This window comes from Dama dama, chromosome 32 (assembly GCF_033118175.1).
Source record: "Dama dama isolate Ldn47 chromosome 32, ASM3311817v1, whole genome shotgun sequence".
In the NCBI taxonomy this organism is placed as follows: Eukaryota; Metazoa; Chordata; class Mammalia; order Artiodactyla; family Cervidae; genus Dama; species Dama dama.
In genome coordinates, this window is record NC_083712.1 from 41,953,215 (window position 1) to 41,980,043 (window position 26,829).

General features: G+C 51.4%; 1 protein-coding gene across 1 annotated transcript in view; it reads right to left on the minus strand.

Moving 5' to 3' along the window:
- Window positions 1–360: 360 nt before the first annotated feature.
- The window catches only part of SFRP1 (secreted frizzled related protein 1), a 44,207-nt gene continuing 17,738 nt past the window's right edge, over window positions 361–26,829 (minus strand). The window contains exon 3 of the mRNA XM_061134429.1: window positions 361–3,829. Within this exon, the coding sequence (XP_060990412.1) occupies window positions 3,507–3,829 (323 nt within the window). The 3' untranslated portion in view covers window positions 361–3,506. The remainder of the gene's footprint in view (window positions 3,830–26,829) is intronic.

Here is a 26,829-nt window from a genome sequence, read left to right on the forward strand (position 1 = left end):
TTTCTGGAGAGGAAAGAGCATCTGCAACCAAAAACAGAGAGAAGAAACTCAGGCAGGGTTGAAAAATACATCCTTGGGGAGCAGGTATTTAACGTTCTCTCTGATCTGGAACACACAGCCGGGAGAAACTTCTGGAAGTGATTCAGGGGAGCAGGTGGTATATATGGGATGGGGTGCTGGTGCCTTGGGGCCCCCAGGTACTCTGCCATCCCACCATGCCCCATTACCATGTGAAAAGTATTGAGTGGGGGCCAGAAAACATCACTGGAAGAACTGAAGAGAAGGGGTATGTGTGAGGCGAAGGAGGGTAAACGGTGTGCCATTGCGGGGAGGGGAAAAATTCACCATGCACATTACCACTGATTAATTGAGTGATTTTAGTCAAGTGAATATTGATACATGGCAGGAAAAGCATGAAAATAAAATGAACACATACGGGAATTACTATTAACATAAGTGATAACATCAAAACATCTGGTAAAATGCAGTTAAAAATAAAACACACACAAATGAAATGGAATGTAAAACATTTTCACAGTATTCAAAGCATTTATAAGAGATTTAGGCTCTATAAGAGGAGTGCTACGTGGAGGAACTAGAGGAAACAGGAATCTGGTCTGTGTCCTATGTATCTGCTTGTGACAGGTCAGTGGGACCAACACATTGTTCCAGGGAAATCTTTTCTAAAACAGAGCACCTAAGCCCGAGACATCCACACACTTATGGCAGAGCAACTGGGTACTTGGAGTCTGCTGAAAAAGACGGATTCCAGGTTTGCACAATGGGGCCTCTGTCATTCACAGACCCAGATGCCTTAGGGAGCCCTTGGTGCTAATTTACAGCCACCCAAAGCCCAGGGTGACACAAGATGCTCTACAAATAAAATATTCTTGGAATTCTCACCTCACTTTCTGTCTGCTAAGGAAAATACTGGTCCTCTTCAAAGATGTGACTGAGTTTTGCCCATGACCTCACCGGATTCCACCCAGGATGATCATTTTAAACCTTTATGAAGATGATCTTTTGCACTAGCAATGATTACCAAATCACCTACACTGCTCTTCTGGAAAGAAGTGAGCAAGCCCACGAATCTGCAAGTTGGTTTCGTCATCGCCTTTGTTGAGAAAAGCAATGCTTTGTGATCAAACGCAGCTCTGGACCCAGAGCCTCCCTTCACCCTAAACTGGGTGATGGGTCACAGCCCAGGCTGTCCCATGTCCACAGTGAACCTCAGGTCTGGGGCTCTGTGGCTGGGGGAAAACCTGCAGTTGCAATTCACATTTCCAATTTATTCTGAACTCTCATCTGAAAACACCACGTCCTACCTGAGAATTCCCATTTAGAGTCTACCTATTCACCAATAACCTTTCTAGAGTAACCGCTGTGCCCCACTCGAAGCGTTCCCAAGGCCCCCACCCTGAAGTGGCCCTGTGATAGGACACCCTCTGTCCAAGGTGTCACAAGCAGATACATAGCACTGAGCTTTGGGGTTAATCAATCAAAACTAAGACCCAGATCCAAGCTTTCATGAATTGCTCTGAATTTCAGTTGACAATAGGAAAGGAGGATATTTCTAATTCACTAATATATATATACACACATTTTTTTAAAAAAAAAATCATCCAAAATTACAAGCAAATCACATACAATCCCCAACACTTTATGATTAAAGGTCAGAGAGAATAAAAAATGTATTAAACGATGGATCACTAATTGTCAGGGGTTCATTAGATCAGGATAACCCTCAAGTAGGTAACGAGGTTGGCAGGCTGGTTTTCAGGCTGTAGTTTAGGAAGTTAACAGAATGAGCCATGGGGTTGATGAGTCCAAGTCCCAGTGCAGCATCAGATTCACCCAGAGGGACAATCACTGAAGTTCTCAAGGTGTTACATAGAATTAAGAATCTGACGTGAGGAAGAAATTAACATTAACTTTTTTTTTTTTTTTTTTGGAATTGCTTCCTATACATTGAACGAGAGGAATCAAGTTGCTTCCATGAATGGGTTTATGTACATCACTTATTAACACAACGGCTGTGAGAATTATCTTAGGGCCCTCGGGGAAAAACCGCAGTTGCTTTGCTTTCTAAATTCCCTCCTTGGAATGGGGACCTTTATAGCTTAACTTTCCCTCTGCAGAAATGAAAACAAAATATTTTGTTAAGTGCAGGAGCACAGGCAGGCAGGCTATTCTGAATGTCTCTGATCTCTAGGCAATCGAGTTCAAAGGAATCCATTCTTCACAAGAAAGACGGGAGTGGGACGCACTGTGAGTTTAGATTAGTGTTGTGTTGAGCCCAGGGTGACCCAGAAGCCCTCAGGAAGGAGAACCACAGCTACGCTTCCAGGAGAATCCACCCAGCACAGAAAATACCCAGGAAGACAGTTGCTCAGCTAGAAAGTGACCTCAAAGGCATGCAGAGTCCCCCATCTTGCCACACCTTTCCAAATGCTCCATGGCGACTTTTTTAAACAAACAAAAAGGAACCTTGAAGAGTCAGTGGGTTTGTTGATTGCTTTAAAACAATGTGAAACAAACAAACAAGAGAATTAGATTAATAAGCTCTTCACCCAGTGACAGTTGGCCCTAGACTAGCAATATGCTGGACTGTTCTAAATTTTTTTTTTTTTTCTGTTTTTCTCCTTTAACTTGGTTTTGTTTTTTTTTTTTTTGAAAACCACTAACAATTGCCTTCCCAGTCTATGAGTCATCACCTCTGTCACCCAAGGCAGGCCTGTGCGGCCTTCCACGTGTCAGGAGGCGAGATCACGGCTGGGTCTGATGGTAACCACCTCCAGGGCATCCGAGACAGGCTGGTCCATGTCAAGGACCACACGGAGGGTGGGGCCAGGCACTGCACTCCCTTGGGCTATTTCTCAAGCTCCCTGTCCCTGCACCAGTCACTCTCCGGAGCTGATCTTCATGGTGAGTGTGGTGGTGTGTTGGTTTCTGTCTGAACAATGGACAGAAAGAGAAAATTCCTCTGGAATGGAAAGCCATGCATTTTGCCAAGAGTTAGAAGGTTCTAGTTCCAACGGCATAGACTAGCTGATAGGTCCACACATGGTTTGCAGTGACACCGAGAGCGTGGTGGAAGCTAGCGTCTGCTGTCCTCACTAGCTCTGGCCGCCAGCCCCCCTTCTGGGCTGGCATCATTGCCTTTTTTAGTGACTGTGTCTCCCGTGGACCCGGCCGGCCTGAAATCTCCCTTTCCCCCCCGGGGACGTGCTGCTCCACTTGTAGGTCTTGAGAAGCTTCCTAATCTAAGTGGGTTTCTCACCTGGGCATGCGGCTTTAAATATCGGCTCTACCTGGTTGGGGCTGGAGCCTGGGGAAGGCGGGAGGGTCAAGGATGCTGCAAAGTAACTGGGTCACGCCGCCCTCCACCTCGCAGGAGCAAGGGGGTGGGGGGTGAACCACCAGGGGTCCAGGGGCATCCGCTCAGCCCTCCCCTCCCCTCACCCCAGGATCCCCCCCCCCAACCCGCCCCCCCCACCTCCCAAGAATCACTTGAAGACCGACTGGAAGGTGGGACACTCGTGATTCTTCATCTTCTTCATGAAGTTCTTGAACTCCTTGTTTTTCTTGTCCCACTTGTGGATGGCTGTCAGCAGGTACTGGCTCTTGACCTTGCGGCCCATGATGAGGAAGTGATGACTGAGGTTGTCCAGCTGGTGGCAGGGGCAGTCGGCCCCGTTCTTCAGGTAGAGCACCAGCTTCTTCAGCTCCTTCTTCTTGATGGGCCCCAGCTTCAGGGGCTTCTTCTTCTTGGGGACAATCTTCTTGTCGCCGTTTTCCTTTTTCACCTCTTTGATTTTCATCCTCAGGGCTAGAGGGGCGAGGGCAGGGAGAGGAAGAGGAGAGGAGAGAGTTTTAGAACACGGCTTTTCAGAAAGCTAGTGGGGAACACAGGGGGCTCAGCTCGGGGCTCTGAGATGACCTGGGGGGTGGGAAGGGGCTGGGGGGAGGGAGGGGATCTATGTACACATGTAGCTGATTCACTTGTTCGTACAACAGAAACTAGCACGACATTATAAAGCAATTACACTCCAATTAAAAAAATGAAAACACGGCTCTTCATCCACAACCACAACCCACCTGGGGGCTGAAGAGCAGGAGAAATAAAAATCAAAGAGCACCTCAAACAGGGAGGCTGTCTGTATCTATTCTATAGATAAGGACCAAGGTCTCAGGCAACCTTCACACACAGATTCTGCCTCCTTGGTTTCAGTGTATCTGATGGTATCTTTTTTTTTTTCTTTTTTTTCTTTTCATTTTCTTTTCTTTTCTTTTCATTAGTTGCCACAGGATGCCATGAGCGGCTCAAACAAATGTTCAAAACCAAATCATGGGTTTTTTTTTAAAAACAAACTCTGGGATTCAGACGGTCATACAATGCTTCAAGAGAAGAAGGGGACCCTCTAATCCAATCAAGGCCATATAATCTAATGGTACAGACCTCGGCACTCAAAGAAAAAACTTACCCTGAGTTTGTTGTTTTTTTAGGAGTAAGTTATTGGTTTAATTTTTTTTAACATCCAAAGGACCTAAAATTCCAGCTCTGGAAATAAGACAGACAAGACCTACGTGTGTGCTGCCAGCAAGGGAAAGCTCACTGCATCAAACATCAGTGTCCGAGTTCAGCATCAGGACCATGGTTCCAACCACGGTGTCTCCAGGAAGTTCAGACAGCAGGTACCACTGACAGGCTGTCCACCACTCATCAACCACTAGAGGGCGCCACTAATGGGCTATCCTATCCACAGGGTAGACTCACAGAACCAAACTTGACTTTGACCTTTCAACCCACTGGAGCAAATGCTGGTGGGGGTCTGATGGATAAATCCAGGTGGTGGTTCCTCAGATCCAACATGGGACTTGGGCTTCTTCTATTGTCAGCCTGGCTCCCTGCAGAGAGGGAAAACCAATCTTTCTGTCTCTACGGAGCCCGAGCCAACAGTGCTTGGGTGTTATTGTGTGGACAACACACTCCCGTGCTGGCCTCACAGGGTTACCTGGGGAGGGTAAATTAGCATGGAGGCGTCCTGCAATTGAAAATGCACCAAGAACACAAACACAGCACCCCCCATAACAATCAGCTCCCCTCAAACACTGGCCAGCCAGGGATCGCCCCAAAGGAGCTGAAAACCATTTCTAGATCCTGGTCACCAGATGGTATGTCCATCCTCCGAACTCATCTGAATTCCAAATCACTAAGCCCTCTTTTTAAAATATCTCCTAGCTTCCACCCACACTCCATGAGGAAAGACTTGAATCTGAGCTACAGAACAGTAGCTAGTGATTAGGAAAGCATCTGGATGTCAGCAAGTGTGTTGAGTCTTCTCCAGGCACTTCCTCCATGAAACCTAATAACTCCTCATGGAAGGTGCAATTATTCCCCCCATTTAACAGATGAGAAAACTGAGGTGTCAGGGTTGCCTTTACTTGCCCAGAGTCACTGATGCTAAACTTAAACTCATGGACTGAGTGTCCACTTGTAATTACTGTGCTGTGCAGGCTGAATTGCAACATTCTTTATAATGAAGCTGACATTTCAAGTGTTGATTAAATGGACCAAGAAAATAAGGGAAACAGTTAGGGTTAGGGCTCTCTTCCCAGGTTCACCCACATTTCAAAATGGCTTTACTTAATGAAATGGTCTAAGAGTTCCTCCTGGTTGAAAGGAGCTATTTCGGCCAAGGTAACACTGCCTGAGTGATGGCTTTATTATTTAATGTTTCATTGAGTAAAAGCACTTTCTTGGCCAACCCAAGAATTAGGAGGAGGGAGAAACACTAGAACAAATAAATCTTCAGGGGATGTGTCAAAGTCAGGAAACTACATGTGCTCCCATCACCTTCTCTTACAGAAAGGGTTCTAGAGCTCCAGCCTCTGGGCCCCATGTAACTCCCCAGGCCCTCAGCCCGGATGAAAGACTTCAGTCCAAGGGTGGCAGAAGTTTTGGGGACTAGTCCAGGCAGCAGAGGGCTGGCCCTCACCCCGAAGGCTGGACAGACCTGCACACACGGGAGTGAGTTGAGCAGTCTCCCAAGGAGCTCCTGGCTTTACCCTCCACCACCCCTGCCGAACCAGTCACTGCCCAGACCTTCTGATTTCACTTGACTCCCCCACCCACCCGGACCCTGAGGATGAGGCAGGAGTACCCACAGGTGGAAGAGCATCAAATAGGGAGCAGCACAGATCACCCTCTGGGACCTCTGTCCGCTCAGTCGCATCCAACACTTTGCGATCCCATGGACTGTAGTCCGCCAGGCTCCTCTGTCCATGGGGATTCTCCAGGCAAGAATACTGCAGTGGGTAGCCATGCCCTCTTCCAGGGGATCTTCCCAACCCAGGGATCGAACCCAGGTCTCCCGCATTGCACGTGGATTCTTTACCGACTCAGCCACCAGGGAAGTCCAAGAATACTGGAGTGAGTAGCCTATCCTTTCTCCAGGGGATCTTCCTGATGCAGGAATAGCACCAGGGTCTCCTGCACTGCAGGCAGATTCTTTGCCAGCTGAGCTACCAGGGAAGCCCCAATGTCTGCCCAGATCTGCCCCAACAGGCCCACCCGGCTCACTCCCCTGGTTGGTTTATAATCCTTGTACCTGGTGGGTCACCTGAGAAAAGACTTCATCTGTGTGAATCTATAGCTCACTGGGCAAGAAAGTTCTCCTGGGTACAAGCCCGAGAGACTCCCCACCAGGCTTGGCGGGTTCGGCTCCATTTCTGCCCACCCCCTGCACTGCGGGGACCCACTGACCCCAGGAAGGGATCCAGGACTTCAGGGAGGCGAGGCGATGGAGACGCGTGCCAGGTGACCCTGGACTGCTTCCCAAGGTCTAAAGCCACGATCCCAGTGTTGCTGTAGGCGTGATCAATGACATCACCAGGGGGGTGGGGGTGGGGGGGACAAGTGCATTTCCTGGGACAACTGGGCACCTCCTATTCTGCAGAGAAGTGAGCCATCATCTGGGAGAAAGAACCCCCCATATGCCGAGCCCAGGATGGGCACTCTCTGCGTGGCTCCTGACATCATCCACAGCCACGATCGTTCTTACCGATGACGATCAGTACGAAGGACCCAGGATGGGTGGTGATAACAGGAGGCCAGGCTCTGTAAGAAGAGACTCGGGACTCAAACCCACACCTGACCCCAAAGAGCACGCTGGTTCCCACGACACCAACGGGGTTTCAAATGCTAGTGCTCCAGTGGAAACTATTTCCCTCTTTTGATTGTGTTGCTTTTAATCACAACTCAAATCAAAAATTAATGTTCTTTTGCCATGACCGTGTCAAGGAATTTGGTTTACATAGGTGGGGAGAGGGGAGGGAGAAGCCAGTGATGGAAATGTGTTTTGCATTAGACTCTCTGCTTCTTGCCATTTGGCTCACTTTCTTTTTTTGAGGTGGGAAAGAGGAGGCACATGTGGCCAGAAATTACTACCATCTTTTCCATCTTCCAGGGGTTTACTTTAGCGATGCAGATTACCAACAATGTTTGGATAGGCGATTAGCCGTCCCAGGTTGATTTCCCCCTGCTTGTGGCTGTGTGTACAGCCCCCCCATCATGCCACAACCAGGGGCTGCTGGGTTGGGGATCTGGGCTGGGGGACTGATGCTCACCTCCTCTCCTCCTCCCACCCAGCCTCCACAGCGGGGACAGCCCGGAGCCCCAGGGACTTCGCCCGAGGACTGTGTTTGCATCACATACGGTGCTGATGCACAGGTAGGAGAAGCCCGAGGATGGAGTGGCTGGGCTTACAGCTGGGGCGCAGCTGGAGTCCCTGGTCCTGGGTTCAAACTGTGTTCCGTGTTTAACCACAGAAGCTGGTTTCGAGCTCCCAGAGTCTGCATTTTCCATCGGTAAAGCGCAGAGTGCCGTCTGCCTGTTGGCCCAGCAGGTTGACCATCCGGAAGGCCGTGCTGGGTGGTCCTGGGCTGACGGTGACGCCCACCCCCAGCACCGCATCCCCCGCCCCATCCCTTTGCTTCTCCGTCTCCTCCCGGGGCTGTCTCCCACGGGTGATGAGTCCACATCTGCCTCGGGCCCTTGATCTCAGCTTCCCTGAGCTAAAACCAAACAAAGAAACAAACAAAAACAAAACCCTTCTTTGGGTTTGTTTTTGTTTTGTTTTAGCAACGACTTAACATCCTCTGACAGTAGAATAGGACTCCTGCCTCTCACCTTGCTGATCACTGCCCGCAAGAATTCAGAGACCAGATACTATGAAAACTCTAAACTTAAGGTCGCAATTAGGGCCATCTGGGTCTTTCTCCACAGCCTTAAAATTAAATAACCCCTTCTAACAGGGAACTCAGCAAGCCGTGCCCTGTGACGACGTAGAGGGGTGGAATGGGGGCGGTTCGGGGGGAGGGAGGCTCGGGAAGGCAGGGATATATGTGTACATATAGCTGATTCACACTGTTGTACAGCCGAAACGAACACAACATTGGAAAGCAGTTATGCTCCAATAAAAAAAAAATTAAAAACAAACACAACCCCCTTCTTTTCAGATAGACTTTGAAAGCTTCATTCCACGTGCAGTCACCAAAACCATATTTTTTTGCTCACAACTGATCCTCCCTCGGTAGCCTCCCCACAAGTCCTGGACATTTTCTGAGGCTGAAATGAGCAGAGGAAGTTCATTACACTCATCCCAAACCCACACTGGCTTCAAAACCATCTCTTTCTCTTGACCTGCTCATGCTAATGAGGCCGCCATCCTTCCAATCACCCGGACAGGAAGCCTGGATGAGAGACCACAGTTGGCCAAGGGCCAGGCATTTAGAGGACCCACAGTGAGGAACTGCAGCAGGAATGCAAGAAAGGGCCCCGAGGGGAAAGGTGGGGAGGGGGCTGAGTCAGTCCCAGCTTTGTGACTCATCATATCACCGATGATAATCATGATAATCATTACAGTGAAGAGGGAAGTACAGAGAAAAGGAGAGACAGAGGGAAGTTCCCTGGGGAGTTCCTGCAAAGTCATCAGAGGCATGGATGGAAAACCAGGCAGCCTGGTGTCTCTTGGGGAAGGTGCTTTTCACATGGAAGTAACGCTCCTTGATCTCCTTTGCTGTTGAGTTTAAAGATGAGTGTGGGACCGGAGCACTGGCCTTGGCAATGGTGGGGTTGGGGGTGGGGGGGTTGTTGCTGATGACCTGTGGGAGCCTGAACCAGAGGGGTTGAGGGAGAATCCCAGAGAGCTTACAACCAACGGGAAGGAAAGACAGGTTTTGCATCCTCAACCACCAAGCATCTGGAATGTTTGTGAAGCGTTACTCCTGTACACTTCTTGCCAAACATCTTGCCGAAGACTGAGCATAGGATCATTTCCACTCCTCTAAAATTACAGTTTAAAAAAAGTTATAAACATATGCAAGAAAATGGTAAAGAAACGAGGACATCACATCTAGTATAACAGAAAGCAAATGGGTGGTGGATCCTGGCTTGACAAAGATAAGAAAAGCAGAAACCCAGCTTCTGACAGAGGGGGCTGTGAGCAAGAAAGCAGCCGATTCACACGGCAGGACCCAGAAATGTCCGCAAGCTAGGGGCCACTGGGTGCTTCTGAATGGGGTTACGGAGACTGTATTAAATATAGGAATTAATAAGCTTGCATCGACGCACCCAGATCCACGAGTCAGGCCGTGAGTCCAGATGACCACCCCTCACCCACTCCAGCAGCAGCCAAGAGGTTTATTCTGTACAGAAAGTTCGATCCAGACAGACTGGGCTTGTGCACACCAGACACACAGGAAGAGGGGGTGGGAAGGAACAGCCCTGACGGCTGAGGGTTCAGTGAAAGCCTGCAGTGAAGAGTGAGGCTCTGAGCCCCCATCAGAGGATCCCAGAGGTTCTATCTGAAGAAACTAGCAACCCCAAAGAGAAGACCCACAGCTCCCTCCAACAAAATTCCAAAATGAGGCTCAAAACTCACAGGACACACATACACACAGAGTACCAACTTAGTGATTTACTCTTAAAAGGATCAGCAGGCATTTAAAGGCAAGCCTCTAAATGTGAACAAGAGAATAAAACATACAAAACACACAGGAAGAAAAAATCAGAGAACAGAGACAAGGTAGGCTGCAGAAGAAACTTTTTTACAAAGGTAACAGAAGACACTGTATTCAGGAAATGAGAACAGAATTCTTTGGAGAGGAATGTTCAGAGAACCTGAAGAGTACTTGAGATTTCAGAAGGTAAGAGCAGAAATAAAGAATGAAACGTGTGTGCTTTAATATAAGGGTGGAAACATTTCCTGGAAAGTGGAACAAAATGACAAAGAGATGGAAACAGGAGAAAGAAAGATAAAAGAGAGGCTTAATCCAGGAGGCCCAACGTCTGAAGAAGAAAGAACCAAGAAAACAAATAATAAAGAACCAAGAAAATACCAAAGAAATAATACAAGAAAAATTTCCAGGAAGAAAGAACACAAGCTCTCAGATTAAACAGTGCCCACATTAGGAAGATCCCCTGGAGGGCAGCATGGCAATCCACTCCAGTATTCTTACCTGGAGAATCCCCATGGACAGAGGAGCCTGGTGGGCTACAGTCCGTAGGGTCGCACAGAGTCAGAAATGACTGAATAGACTTATTACGCATGCACAGGTCAATGAATGGGTTTTCCCAAGCAGCTTAGCAGTAAAGAATCCACCTGCGATGCAGGAGACTCAAGAGATTAAGTTCGATCCCTGGGTCAGGAAGATACCCGGGAGAAGGAAATGGCAACCTGCTCCAGTGTCCTTGCCTGGAGAATCCCATGAACAGAGGAGCCTGGCGGCTACAGTCCAGGGAGTCACAAGGAGTCAGAATATGACTGGGTGACTGAGCACACACAGGTCAATGAATCATGACATCTAGAGACACCAGGGATAAGGAGAACTTACAGGAATCCTCCAGGGAAAAAGACAGGATACATCTACTGCAAAGCACCAGGCATCAGAATAGCACAGGATTCGTCCACAGCAACACTAGAAGCTGAAAGATAATGCAGCCATGCTTTTAAAATTCCCAAATTCAGGGAAGAAGGAATAGTTAGGATGTTTGGGATCAACAGGTACACATTGCTATATTTAAAATGAATAACCAACAAGAATATACTGTGTAGCTCAGGGAACTCTGCTCAATGTTCTACGGCAGCCTGGGTGGGAGGGAAGTTTGGGGAGAATGGATACGTGTATATGGATGGCGGAGTCCCTTCACTATTGACCTGACACTATCACAACCTATATGCAGATGACACCACCCTTATGGCAGAAAGTGAAGAGGAACTAAAAAGCCTCTTGATGAAAGTGAAAGAGAAGAGTGAAAATGTTGGCTTAAAGCTCAGCATTCAGAAAGCTAAGATCCGGTCCCATCACTTCATGGCAAATAGATGGGGAAACAGTGGAAACAGTGTCAGACTTTATTTTGGGGGGGCTCCAAAATCACTGCAGATGGTGACTGCAGCCAGGAAATTAAAAGACGCTTACTCCTTGGAAGGAAAGTTATGACCAACCTAGATAGCCTATTAAAAAGCAGAGACAATACTTTGCCAACAAAGGTCCGTCTAGTCAAGGCTATGGTTTTTCCAGTGGTCATGTATGGATGTGAGAGTTGGACTGTGAAGAAAGCTGAGCGCTGAAGAATTGATGCTTTTGAACTGTGGAGGTGGAGAAGACTCTTCAGAGTCCCTGGGACTGCAAGGAGATCCAACCAGTCCATCCTAAAGCAGATCAGTCCTGGGTGTTCATTGGAAGGACTGATGCTGAAGCTGAAACTCCAATACTTTGGCCACCTCATGCGAAGAGTTGACTCATTGGAAAAGACCCTAATGCTGGGAGGGATTGGGGGCAGGAGGAGAAGGGGACAACAGAGGATGAGATGGCTGAATGGCATCACCAACTCAATGGACATGAGTTTGAGTAAACTCCGGGAGTTGGTGATGGACAGGGAGGCCTGGCGTGTTGCGATTCATGGGGTCACAAAGAGTCAGACACGCCTGAGCGACTGAACTGAACTGACTGATCACAACATTGTTAATTGTCTATACTCCAGTATAAAATAAAAGGTTTTTTAAAAAATTCAGTACTGAGCCAAACTATCAGTGAGGGGTGAGAAGAAAGACAACTTCAGACTGTTCAATGATTTAAATAAAAAGTCTTCCATGTATCTCTTCTTGGGAAACTGCTCTAAAAATGCAGAATACAACCCAGGATCAGGAAACTAAAGCTCTAACATGAGATAAAAACAATGGAAGCCTTAGAATGGTTTTCCAGGACAGCTGTGTGATGGGCTTAAAGCTCAACCAGTGCAGTTTGAAACAGGAGGAAAGAAGGGTCAGGCAGATTGGATGAAAACCTGCAGGAATGTTTGGGGCTGAATTCATAACATAAGGAACCAGGAAAATGAAGTGAGGTAACTATCTCAGGGAAACAGTATATAAGAAAGGAAATATAAATGTAGTACACACACGGCTCAACTGTAAATTATATTTACATAATTACAACAAATTAAACACTGAATATCAATTTAACCAAATATGTTAAATTGAAAAGAATGGGAAGAAGAGGGAATAGACTATAAGACAGACATTACCAATAATAGAAAATCAATAGTGTCTAAAAATTAAGAATTTGATGAAAAACTAAAAATTGTTTAAAAATGAAAATTAAGCAAAAGATAAATCTTTGTCTTCAATCATAGAACATCAATAAGTGATGTCTAAAATTTAAGCTAAAATTAAGTATGGTTTCCAAATGAAACAACTGACAAAGGATTCATCTCCAAAATTTTCAAGCGGCTCATGTAGCTCAATAGCAAAAAAACAAACAACTCAATCAAAAAGTGGGCGGAAGACCAAAACAGAGATTTCTTCAAAGAAGACATACAGATGACCAACAAACACATGAAAAGATGCTAAACACTCATTATTAGAGAAATGCAAATCAAAACTACAATGAGGTTATCACTTCACACCAGTCAGAATGGCCCTCACCAAAGAAATCTGCAAACAATAAATGCTACAGAAGATGCGGAGAAGAGGGAACTCTCTTGCACTGTTGGTGGGAATGAACATTGATACAGCTACTGTGGAGAACAGTATGGAGATTTCTTAAAAAACTAGGAACAAAACTGCCATATGACCCAGCAATCCTACTACTGGGCATATACCCTGAGAAAAACATAATTGAAAAAGACACATGTACCCCCATGTTTCTGCTTTGTTACTCCGTCATGTCTGACACTTTGTGACCCCGTGGACTGTAGCCCACCAGGATCCTCTGTCCATGGGATTCTCCAGGCAAGAATACTGGAGTGGGTGGCCATCCCCTTCTCCAGGGAATCCTCCCAACCCAGGGACTGAACCCGAGTCTCCTGGATTCTTTACCATCTGAGCCACTAGGGAAGCCCACTCCAGTGTTCACTGCAGCACTGTTGACAATAGCTAGGGCATGGAAGCAACCTAGATGTCCACAGCCTGATGAATGGATAAAAAAGTTGTACATACATTACAATGGAATATTACTCGGCCATAAAAAGGAACGCAACTGAGTCAGTTCTAGTGCGGTGGATGAACCCAGAGCCTGTTATACAGAGTGAGGTAAGTCAGAAACAGGAAAACAAACATAGTATACGAACACATATATATGAAATCTAGAAAAACGGTACGGATGATCCTATTTGCAGGGCAGGAATAAAGGCACATAGAGAACAGACTTTGGACACAGCATGGGGAGGAAAGGGTGGGACAATTTCAGAGAGTAGCATTGAAACATATACGTTACCACGTGTAAACAGATAGCTAAAGGAAGCGGCTCTATAACACAAGATCAAACCCAGTATTCTGTGACCAACTAGCAGGGTGGGATGGGGTGGGAGGTCGGGGGGAAGTTCAAGAGGAAGGGGACACGTGTACTTAAAGCTGATTCCCGTTGTTGTATGGTAGAAGCCAGCATAATACCGTAAAGCATTTATCCTCCAATTAAAAATAAATTTTAAAAAATTAGTATCGTCTTTATGTACTCTGTTTTGCTAACTATCATAAAAAAAAAAAAAAAAAAGCTAAAATAGCTGAAAATTACTTCCTCTGGGTTGTGGGAATCAGTATTTGGAAGGCATTGGGCAGAGGCCTGCAGTTTTTTGTTAAAAGCCTTTTAATACTAGTTGACATTTTAAATTGCATTTATTCTGAAGCAAAAAACTTAGATTTAATTTTAAAAAAAAGCTTGCAGTCTAGTAAAGAGCTGAAATGTATATAAAATGTCAATGAATCACAAAATGGGAGCTCTTAAAAGAAACACAAAGATTACAATTCCAGGCCCTTCAATCCCTATTCAACTAGAGCAGCTTGGCTTCACTCGGGGCTTCCCAGGAAGGGTTTTGTTTGAGTAAGAATTCTACTTTTTCCACCATTCATCTGAGAAGAGGAGGTAGCCTACGGAGTTTGTCAACTGGATCATTTTTCAGATTTAAAAAAAAAAAAAAACCCAATTAGGTTAGCATTTGGATTATTTACTTTGAACAGGAAGGGATGTTCAACCTGATTCAGCTGAATTGCCTGCCCAAGGCTGAAGGTACTCACAAGTTCCTCTGGGAACCCTGCTCCCTGTCTCTCAGAGCTCGTTACTTGAGGTCACAGGTCCTCCCAGCAAGGAAGAGGAAGGTATGGGGTCCCTGCAGATTCTGGGGACCACTGGCAAGCCATCAGATACACTGTCTCCAAGAGATGCTAATAAAAAAAATCCTCCTGGGGCAAGTAACCCCTGACATCACCAGATTCCTAGTGACTTGCTCTCCTAAATTCCTTTCTCTGGCAGACAGGGCTGAAGTTCCCAAACAGACGATCTGAGCAGCTGGGGTGGGGATGACAAGACTGACTAGCTCTTCCTCCAGTGTCCTCTTCGTTCCCCGCCCCCAGGACCAGGAAGGGACCACAGTTTACATCCCCCGTCCTGCCCATCCTCTCAGTGGAAAAAAAAAAAAAAACCCTGTTCAGAGAGCGGACCTCACTGTGCAGTAAGATAGAGAAGACCTGATTTTTTACGTTCCAGACCCAGTTTCACGAATCTCTTGGGTGGGCGGCCCTGAGGCAGCAAGCCCTGTTCCCAAAGCCGACTGTGTAAATGAGGTTCGGTCACCGCGCTGGGTAAGGGCGGGGCCCGGAGAAGCCGAGACTCCTTCCAACCCTCAGCAGAGGGTCCCGGCAGCTGCAACGGATCCAAATGAGTCCTGCTGACAAAGCCCCGCAAAGGCTGCTCCACAGACCTCCGTTCCCAGCAGGGGCCGGGCTTTGCATCATTAATTCCTTGAGCAAAGAAAAGGGGCTTGCGCTCGGTCACAGTAACACAGACTCTCTCCCCGACCACAAACCACACGTGGCATACTTACATGCATCTACCGACTACAGGACAGATGCTACAAAAAAAAGAAAAAGAAAGAAAAACCCAAAGAAAACAAACAAAAAAATGATTGAAAGCAGCTTTTCTTTTTCTCTCATTTACAAAAAATACAAAACAAAACCAGCAGATGTAGAAAATGTTCCTGAGCAATTTATTTGGGGCAAATTATTTCATTGAAATTGTCCTGTTTTCTGGATCCCAGATATCTTGGGGAGTTGTGGGTGGGGGGGCGGTTAAGGCAGGAGAGTGGATTTCCCAACTTTATGCCCCCAGCCCCGACACACTCACAAAGCCCTCACACACAGTCGGGCGTGCAGCGTCCGTGTCAGCCATCCAGAATCCCACTGCCTAATTGCTTGATTTCATGGATTGTGTTAAATCCCCACTGATTGAAGCTAACGGTGCAAAATGCAAGCCCCACTTTAAGAGCAAAGGACTGCCTGGTATGGTTTTATTGGGGACGGCGTGTGCACTGGCGGCCCAGGCAGCAGGGGCCCGGGCCCCTCGCCTTCCCAGGAGGACCGCGTCCCCAAGCAGGAGGCAGAGGAGAATAGGAGACTTGCTTAAATAAAGTCAATCATGAGGATTGATGGAATCTTGGCTCCAAGTTCAAGCCAACTGGCCAAGGCAAACAATCCCCCTCCCGGAGGGGTCACTGGTTTTCCCTTCCCCTGCATTCCGCCCCCCGGGGTTCGCCCACATGGCACATTGTAGTGTGCAATGGTCTCTTGGACAGAAAAAGATGGGGACTGGGTTTCAGAAACAGGAAGCGGAAAAGCTGTGAGCTAGTCTGGACTCTGAGACATGCTCTAGAGACGGGTCCTCAGGATCTTCAGGGGGAGGGGTGGTTAAAATGCAGATTTCCCGGAAGCCCCCACAGCAGCGATGGGATGGGGTCCGAGTATCTGCAGTTCTAACCTATTTCCAGGTGGTGCTGACGTTGCCGGTCTGGGGACCACACTTGAGAACCACCAGTTCAAAGAGTTTTGGGGGGGTGGGACTAGGGCGGGCTGTTTGGTCGATCACCTTGGCTATTCATACTGTTGCACTTTGAAGACTCTTTCTTGGATGGTGTTTGAACTTTCTGGAGGCCCAGGACAGCCCTCCAAACTTGTTAAAGCTCAGGCTGAAGTCAGCATGGGCATGTCCAAAACCTGGCTGACCTCGAGCAAGCGGGTCTAGTGCCATTTTCAGAATCACTGAGGTCTCAGGGGCTGCTACCCTGCAGGAGCGGAATCTTGCAAAGTCAGGAAACCAAGGCTTTGACAGCAAGAGGCAGCACATTTCAGAGGAAAGGACTCCAAGCCCAGAATCGGGTGACTCCAGCCTCTGGTTGGGACTCCATCACTAACTTCTGTACCAATCACTTTACTTCTCTGGGTCTTCATGGAGCCACTTGGACCAGTTCCTATCGATGTCCATTCCAGCACTGGCCATCTGTCTAAACCTTCATGTTTCCTTTCTCTGTCTTGAAATCCAGCATAGATCCTCCGAGGAAAAGAACCCTCTGTCTTGAGTGGGACGGGCAGCTCTCGCCTGCTCAGCGCCCGGGGACCCCGCTGAGAGTGGCCACAGACCAGCCCACAGGGAATACAATGGGTCAAGAGTCCAGCGACGGCCATGGCATGGTCTAAACTCAAAAGACAGCCCCAGCAAAGCATTTCCCAGCTTGGTGGCAGGCAGGTCTTCACAGAATCCCATCTCACGGATACGAGGAGAGGCCCTGACCCCTCAGCTAGGAGATCCCCAAAGCAGCTATGACTTTCTGAGAACTTTCTGAACAGCTATGACCTCTGAGAACCAGCGAGAGGCATACCTCAGCCCTTCACCGTTTTCCTAGCTGATCCCTCTGAAGACAGAGAGTGTGCTCCAGGGAAAACTGCTTTTCCTACACATCCTTCCAGCCAAGCTCCAGGCCATCTTCTTCCAGAAGCCTCCCGGGCCCGGTCCAGCCTTGACCTTCACGCCCCGCCCCCCCCACTGTCTGCACGGTGACTCAGCACCGAGGTGGTTGTGGCCGTGAGCATGCCTTCCCGCACCCTCCCACGTGAGCTCCTGCAGACTCGTCCATCTCCCCAGCCCTGTTCCATGGACTAGGGGGTGCCCCACACGCCCCAGAGCTCAGCTGACATTGACAGGATACACCGATGAACCGAGAGATGTAAAGAGCACAAGCTGTCCCGAAGGTCCTGGCCTCACTGGTGAGACTGGTGTTAATCACACAAACCCCAGCGTCAGTGGCAACATCGGCCAAGGGGTACTCGGCAGGCCCAGCCCTGGTCTACGCTCTTTCACACATTAACTCGCCGAACCCTCCAGCCACCCCGTGGGGCAGACGCTCCTGATCTTACTGGTCAGGAGGGATTGGTAAGGTGGGATGACTTGAGAAGCTGGCCGAGGTCCCACGGATCAATGGCAGAGCTGGGTCTGATTCCTGGGAGTCCAACTCATAAATAATCTCAGGGGAAACGAACCATGCCAGGAGGAGCGGGGCCTTGGCCGGCACCGTCCCCACCTGAGGCACGGCGGCGCTCAGCTACGGTCCAGGCGAACCGGCCCTGCGTGCGGGCCGGGCAGGCGGCCACTGCACCTCGTGTGTGTGTGTGTGTGTGTGTGTGTGTGTCTGTGTGTGTGTGTGTGTGTCTGTGTGTGTGTGTATCTGTGTGTGTGTGTGTGTCTGTGTCTGTGTGTGTGTCTGTGTGTGTCTGTGTCTGTGTGTGTGTCTGTGTGTGTCTGTGTCTGTGTGTGTCTGTGTGTGTGTCTGTGTGTGTGTGTGTCTGTGTGTGTCTGTCTGTGTGTGTGTCTGTGTGTGTCTCTGTGTGTCTGTGTGTGTGTGTCTGTGTGTGTCTGTGTGTGTCTGTGTCTGTGTGTGTCTGTGTCTGTGTGTGTCTGTGTGTGTGTCTGTGTGTGTGTGTCTGTGTGTGTGTCTGTGTGTGTGTCTGTGTGTGTGTGTCTGTGTGTGTCTGTGTGTGCCTGTGTGTATGTGTGTGTCTGTGTGTGTGCGCCTGTGTGTGTGTGTGCCTGTGTGTGTGTGTCTGTGTATGTGTGTGTGTCTGTGTGTCTGTGTGTGTGCGCCTGTGTGTGTCTCTGTGTGTGTGTCTGTGTGTGTGTGCCTGTGTGTGCCTGTGTGTGTGTCTGTATGTGTCTGTGTGTGTCTGTGTCTCTGTGTGCCTGTGTGTGTGTGCCTGTGTGTGTGTGTCTGTGTGTGTGTCTGTGTATCTGTGTCTGTGTCTGTCTGTGTGTGTGTGTCTGTGTCCGTGTGTGTGTCTGTGTCTGTGTGTGTCTGTGTGTGTGCACGCTTAGTCATCCAGTCATGTCTGACTCTTTGCGATCCTATGGACTGTAGCCCGCCAGGCTCCTCTGTCTGTGGGATTCTCCAGGCAAGAATACTGGATGGAGCAGGTAGCCATGCCCTCCTCCAGGGGATATTGAGTCAATATCTCTTATGTCTCCTTCAATGGCAGGCAGATTCTTTAGCTCTGAGCCACCTGGGAAATCATTTCTCACTGTGAGCAAATAAGCTGCTCACAGCCTACAGTTCATGACTCCTCCTGTGGGTGTTCAGAGGCCGCTTTCTGTCCTTTAAGAGGTGCTGCTGCCTCGGGAGCAGAAGCAAGACTCCACAGCGAGCCCACAAGACACTAAATTAAACATCGATCAACCACCCAGGGTGCATTCAACCAGATTTTCCGTCCAAAAAAACATTTTGATTCCCTGGCATCCCGTGAAGTTTCCTGGGGTGTCCAGCAGGGGAAAGCCCAGGTCATGGGGTGGGGAGGTGAGAGCTCTACAACTGAGCCTGCAAAACAGGACACTTCGGAGACAGAAAGAGCGCCATTCATCCAGACGTTGGGACAACAGGAATAAACTGGGACGGTCCTGGGCAAGGAGGAGCAGTGGCCACCCTAACAAGGAGGTGGGCCATGTGTGAAGGGTGGGTGTGTGCTTCACAGATGTGGCTGGAGTGGAGGTGGGGGGGTGGGGCTGGTGGGAGGGAAGGGATGGAGTCCCTTCTCCCTCTCCAGGCTCCCAAAGCTGCCAGGCGGGTGCAGAGGTGCAGCCGCTGTGAGAACAGTATGGAGGTCTCTCCTAAAACTAAAGAGGGAACCACCATATGACACACCAAGCCCACTCCTGGGCACATATCCCCCCAAAACCCCCAACTCAAAAAGACATGTGCCTGCCCCCCTCCCAGGGTTCACAGAAGCATTGTTTACGATAGGCAAGACATGGAAGCAACCTAAGTCTCCACCCATGGATGAATGGATAAAGATGTTGTACATGTATGCAAGGAATATTACTCGGCCATGAAAAAGAACGAGATTTTGCCATTTGTAGCAACATGGATGGACCTGGATGCCATTATGCTAAGTGCAATAGGTCAGACAGAGAAAGCCAAATACTGTATGATATCACTTATGTGTGATCTTTAAAGTCTAAAAAATGCAACTGGTGAATATAACAGAAAAAATAAAGCAGACTCACAGATACAGGAACAAACTAGAGGTAACCAGGGGTGGGTGCATGATAAGCGTTGAGGAGTGGGCGGTATAAACAACTGGGGCAAGACAGGCTCAAGAATGTAGGTACAACATGGGGAATATCGCCAATATTTTTTAGTAACTATAAGTTGTATAAAGCGATAGGTAAAATATAGAGAGCTGGCCTCCTCTCCACTGTCGAGGGTCCCAGCTCTTGCCAAGTTCAGAGGGTGGGCACTCCCGGTGGCCAGTGGAATCAGCCCCGAGCTGGGTGTATACCGACTCCTGCTTCCAGATCCTCTGACCTTCACGGAGTCTCTTTTCTTTCTCTCCACCCACCCGGAGCCTCTCACACAGGTAAGGGGGCAGATCTGGGTCCTGAAAGCCTGGGGGGAAGGTGTGCGAGGGGAACAGGGCAATAGGATGGGACCCCCACTCAGGGATCCTTTCTGCGTCTCCAGGAAAGCCACTTATTAAAAAGAGCACGCATGCTAAGTCACGTCAGTCCTGTCCGGCTCTTTGTGACCCTGTGGACAGTAGCCCACCAGGCTCCTCTGTCCCTGCGATTCTCCAGGCAAGATTACTGGAGTGGGTTGCCTTGCCCTCCTCCAGGGAATATTCCCAACCCAGGAATTGAACCCTCATCTCCTGTGTCTCCTGCATTGCAGGCAGCTTCTTTACCACTAGCGCCACCTAGGAAGCCCTTATCAAAGAGATTTAAAAAAATAAATAAATACATCATCAACAGACTTGCCCATGGCTATGGAAACTGCTGCTCTCAAGGTCAAGTGGGCCCAGAGGAGACCTCCAGCCAGAAGGGGCGGGTGCAGAGCACAGCCTCTAGCAGGAGCCTTAATCGCACTTCTGACCTCCTAGGCAGGGAGAGAATATATCTGTGTTGTCTAAGCGCCCTGGCGGTCAATGTCACCTCGGCCCTAGCAAAGTCTTACAAGTTGAGCTCAAGCCCGCTGCAGACACAGTCAGTCTCCTGTGGAGAGTACCCACTGCCTCTGCTGAGCAGGTGGACACCGGCAGGAACAGGCTGGTATTGTCCGTACCCACAGAGTACACTGCATTGAGGCCGCAGTGTCCATCAGGAAGAAAATGCAGGACACGTATCTCATCGGAGAAGCGCAGCCCTTCTTCCTGGAGGTCAGACATCCTTCCACACACCCAGGAACCTCTCGAAAGAGTGTCAGTCGGTCTCCAGGAATAAGAAGTGGCCAAGTCCACCCGGGTCCAGGGCCCCCTCCTCCAGCCCAGAGGTTGTTGTGGACCCGTTTCTACGATGGAGGGCAGGGTAAGATTTCCTTTGAAGAAAGGTTCTGCTTCGTGGCATGGGTGTGTTTAAAGGACACAGGGTCGGGACACAGAAGCACATTCTGAGAGCAACGTGGGGTCAGAGAGGCCATCCGGCCAAGCCGTGTTCCGGACGGTGAACAGGGGCTGGGAGGACCCTGGTCTCAACCGCCCACAGATGATCGGGAGCTGGAACCCGGGCCCCTGCTGCCCCCTCCCCTCGATCCCCAATCACAACACACACTCCGTCTCGGTAAGAGGACCCCAACCCCGCGGGCTCCCACCCCATGCCATCACGCAGGCCCAGCCTCTCCTCTCCAAATGCAAGCACTCTCTCTCTCTCTCTCTCTCTCTCTCTCTCTCGGATTCAGCACTTCCTGCAAGAAGCCGTGGCTGCAGTGAAGGAGGAGACCCGGGGCAGAGGTCGCTCTGCCGGCCCCCCACCCCTTCAAGGAGAGCTTGGCCCCTCCCTCTGGCCCAGGACCACCCATCAGACAGAACAGCAGGCCGAGGCCTGGCACCCCATGTCTCCCCAGCCCAGGACACCCTTGCTGAGCAATCCTGGGGCCTCCCCAGGTGAGTCCCCGACCTGCCTTCCTCTGTGGGCCTTTTGGGGTGAGCCAGGGGCTTGAACAGAGGGAACTGCTCCTATGCTTCCCCTCACTAGAGCGTCACCCCCCAAAATGGGCTGTCGGATCTCACACCCCTGACGACCACACCCAGGGGGGCGCCAGCAAGCCCGAAACCCACTGCATGAGTAGCTGCGTGTCAGTGTCCGTGTCGGAGTTTTGGAGTGCGGGACCCCCTGGAATTTCCACGCTGAGGGCTCCCAGGGAGGAGCAGGCAGATGCTCAGCTCCGGCCAGCATGCCTCATGCTAAGGCCCCTGGGCCCAAGGAAGGAGCACAGAGAGTTCTCAACCGGTCCTGACTGATTCCACCCACCGACCCGCTGGGAAAGGGGGGACGGGGATGGGGTTCCACCCGCCAACCCACTGGGAAAGGGGGACGGGGATGGGGATATGAGCAGAAGCAGAGGAAAGTGCTGGTGCTCCGCAGGGTCTGGCAATCAGAGCGAGGAAACCTGCCAGAAAACACATTAGGTCCAAAACGAGAGAAGGCTGCAGGCAAAGGGCTGTCCGTCACCAGCAAACACACGCCGGCCACCACGCCCCCTTCTTCCAAAGCAGCCAGCCCGGCTCCAGGACCTCCCCGCTCTGCACACCCAGTTACACAACTGGGAAGGCCAAGTCCCCGGGAAAACTGATCCCTGGAGCCGGGGGTACCAAATGGTCCCACCCGCAAGGAGGAAAGGGCAGGCGGGAGGCCCGCCCGCACCTCCATTCAAGCTCCATCAGCCTCCTCCCTGGCAATCCGAGGACCGTCCCGGGAGTCAGGGGCTCCAAGCCCTCTGGCCTTCATCACAAAGACGCACATCTTGGGACGGCTTCAAGGTTCCGTGGTGCCTACCGGGGCCAACCCTGCCCTCCTGAAGGGTCTATGTGTGAGGTCGGACTTGAGGCTGGTACCCCAGGATGCTGGGGGTCCCAGCAGTTCCTCCTCAGTCCTCCGGAAAATCACGCGAAGTCCTCCTGAGAAGGAAGGTTCACCCCCACACCAACACAGGCCCCTCCCCCGGGAAGCCGCCCGCAGGAGCTCAGCCAGCAGGCGCCAGGAGGACCCCCGAGCCCGGCCTCCGCGGGGGCTGGAAGGGACCCAAGGGTTGTGTCTCCCGCCTCCTGCCCTCTTCGGGCAAGAGGCCATCCAGCCGGTCAATAGCGCCTGGGGTGGGGACCCCACCAGCTTGTGAGTCGAGGTTTTGTTGCCTCAACAAGCCGGGTTCTATCTGAGCGACCCGGCACACGACTCCCCTTGGCGGAGCAAGCGGGTCCCAGCTCTCAGCCACCGTTCCTCTGGCCCTTGTCCTTAGGGGCAAACGCAGCCTCGACATTTTAAAGAGGATATAGGAAGAGACTCTCCAGGCCCCAGGGAAAGCGGGAAACACCCAACCTTGACCCATGGCATCAAAGAATGATGCCTGCAGCCCACGGGCGGACGTTTCACCCCGCTCCTGCCTACGCAGAACAGCGCCTAAGGGATGCTGAGCGCTCGCTCCGCCCCGCCGCCTCAGCGCAGGAAGCCAGCGCACAGGGCCTCCGGGACCTGGATCACGGCCTGTCACATCCCACGTCCTCTCGCACAGAACTTTGGGGGTTTTAATAATTTTATTTATTTTTGGCTGGGCTGGGTCTTCGCTGCTGCTTGCTCTCCAGGCATGGCGAGCGGGAGCTACCCTAGTTGCGGTGCGCAGGCTTCCCTTGTTGCGGAGCTCGGGCTCCAGGGCGCGCGGGTTTCAGTAGTTGCGGCCCGTGGGCTGGGTAGTTGCAGCTGCCGGGCTCTAGAGCTCAGGCTTAGGAGCTGTGGCACACGGGCTTCGTTGCTCCGTGGCTTGTGGGATCTTCCCCGGGTCAGGGATCGAACCTGGGTCCCCTGCAAGGGCAGGCGGATTCTTGACCGCTGAGCCACCAGAAAAGCCCAGAAGGCTTTCGTTTTGTTTTACGGTTGAGTGGATATTTTGTTTCCAGGGAGGGCACACTTGAGTCCCAGGGTGGAGAAGGGGCTGGCCCAGGCTGACGCAGCAGGTGGTAGGACCAGGCCTTGAACTCGGGTCCATCCGACGCCCCAGGCCCTGCCTGTTCCTCCCGATGAACTCTTTTTTCTGTCCCAGGGATTACACCAGTGCCCTTTACGACCATCCCTGAGAACCGCTGGAATCCACCAAGGACATGGCTCTCGCCCAGAGCACCAGCAGTTCTAAATGGACTGCTGCAAACACTGAAACCTCACAAAATCGGCCTGGCCAGCATCTGGAGGAATAAACCGAACACGGGAGACTGGACCGCAGAGATGACTGTTGGGAGTGCCCAGAGGCCAGCTGCCCAGGAGTCCCTCCCGGGCACTTTAGCCTTCCCGGGTCCGGGGTGGGGGGAGTCGTTGGCAGGTTCTGGAAGGCTCCCCTCTGGAGCGATGTGGGGGTTGCGGGGCGGGGTCGGGGGCCGGGGGGTGGCGGAGGAGAAAGCCTGTGATGTTCACCCGTGGAGGCTCAGCCCCTGGGGGGGTGGCTAGCACGCATGCTCGCCAGGCAGTCACGTTGTGCACAGACCCGCACATGCGTGTGCAGCGCACGGCTACACCCACCCTCAGACCCACCCACACACACTCAAACGTGAGTCCACGTGCACACATCGCGCTCGCACCCGCCCCAGACCGCCCCCTGGCCCCGGGGCTGCAGCCCCCTTGCCTCCCCCCTCGGAAGGCCTCAGACATCTGGGCCGACGCAGCCCCGCAGTTCCGGGCCGGCCTGCCCAGTGCCGCGTGTCTGCCGCTAAGGAGGTCTGCAGAGAAAGTCAAGGGGTTTACGACGGCTCGTAATGACCGCCGCTCTCGGTAATGACCAACGCCCTACATTGACTCGCGTGTGCGCCGACGGCAGACTCCGGCTCCGGCCCCGCTGCGCCCAGAGGTCTCCCGGGGTCCTGACCGCAGCAGAGCGCCCTGCCCGGCTGCCCGGGCCACGTGCTGAGCTCATCCAAGCAGCCAGCCCGATGCTCCTTCCAGCGGGTGGCCCGGCCCCAGCAAGAGCTGCCCTGAGCCCATAATACCCTCCTCCCAACATCTCCCCCAGACGCCTGAGGTTTGCCCCTCACTGCTGTGGATGAGGGAGCATCTCCCCCTTCAACCTCCTCCTCCTCCTCTTCCTCTCTCTGCTCCCCACCCCAGGCCTTCACTTTAAAATGGGCTCCCCACACCCAGGACGGCCAGCAAGACGAAAAGCTCCTTCCTTCCTCTCAGCATCCAAGGCCCTGAGCTGACCTTCCCCGACACCAGCCGTCTCATTTCTAGACACTCACCCCCATACGCCTTACAAGCTGACCGCAGAGGTTCACCACTCCCCAGCACCTGGGTGACATCATGCCTCTGAGCCCTGGTCACTGCGGAGTCCTCCCCTTGGAATATTCTGCCAGGGTTCACCGTTTCAGCCTGCCAAACTTGAACCAACTCCTTGGAGGACAGTACAAGGTATCTTCTCTCTGGAGCTGCGCCCATCTCCCACCTCCTCCCCAGGAAGACCTGTTCCCTCCTCTGGGTGCCTGCGGGCCCCAGAGCTTCCCTCACACAGGGATTTCGGCATTGATGACACGATCTGATGTTTGTTTTCTCCCCTCCGTCCCTTCTAGATGGTCAACCATCTGAAGGCAGGAACCACACCCGTCATCCTGCCCCATGCTCATCACCAGTCCTGAGTCTGCACCAGACACAGCCTCCATTCAATTCGGTTTGCCTTAGACTAATTCAAGCACATGGCTGGTTCCATGACCCACTTCCCTCCTAAGGGCAGGAACGCCGCCCTGACTGGCACAGAGGTGCTGGGTGCCATGCCCCTCCCTGAGAGGCAGCACATAAGCCCCTTGGTGGAACCCCCCCGAATGAAGCTCTGGCCTCAGGCTGGCTCCAAGAAGAAAGAGGGGGAGGTGCCCTGGTTCTCTTAGGAGCTCATCTGGAGACACACCGCGCCCCCCCAACACCCCACCCCGCCCCTAGTTCCACCGCCACACTCACCAGCTCCCACCAGCTCCACTGAAGCCTGAGAACACGGGCTGCTCGCCTCCAAGAATGGTCGTGCACATGCTAAATCACTTCAGTGGTGTCTGAATCTTTGTGACCCCATGACTGTAGCCCACCAGGCTCCTCTGTCCATGGGATTCTCCAGGCGAGAACACTGGAGTGGGTTGCCATGCCCTCCTCCAGGGCACCCTGGGTTTTTGATCCCTTTGATGTCTCTTAAGTCTCCTGCATTGGCAGGTGGGTTCTTTACCACTAGCGCCACCTGGGAAGCCCCGGGCCTTTTCACTGAGAATGCAGTTTGAAAAGCTGCACACAAAAAGATGGGAGGAGCTGCCCCCACTAAAAAGCACCTGTGTGCTGGTGAAAGCTGCCTTCTGGCTGAGGTCTGCCCTTCCTTGCCAAGGGCAGAGCACCCGCAAGGAGGAGACAGCTGCTCTCTCTGGCTTTGACCGTGGTGGGGACTCCCCTCCTCCCAGACTCTGGGAAGAAACGATATAAACACTTGTGTTTCTGGATGTCTGTGGACCCCAAAGTCAGCAGAGGCAGCGAGGGTGTCAGCAGGGCCGTGTCCTCAGCAGAAGTGCAACACTCATCTGTTGGGTGACATCTGTGCAAGACTGCGTGCCTTCAGTGGATCGTTAAGAGTTTTTAAAGGAAAACACAGGCACACATCACACCCCTGTCCTTAAATGAACGCCTGCTAAGAGTAGAGGAAGGGGCTGTCACCCTAGAGACTGGGTGCTCACTGGCACCTGGCACGTGGCGGGCATCTGAGCCTCCACATCTCAGAACCGAGGCCAACCCGTGACTCTCTGGCCAGCCCCTCCTTGTCATGGGGGCGCTGCACGTGGTCTGGAGGCTGCCCTCATGGGCTCAGGGGTGCGCACAGCAGACCACCTCACTCTCCCGCCCGGCGGAGTCTCTTGCCTCTGGCCCATGGCCATGCTGGGTGGGTCACTCCTGTAACACATCTGCTCCATCCAAATCCTGCTCCCTCTGGGACCCCGGCACCCTTCCAGTGGAGGGGGGAGGTAC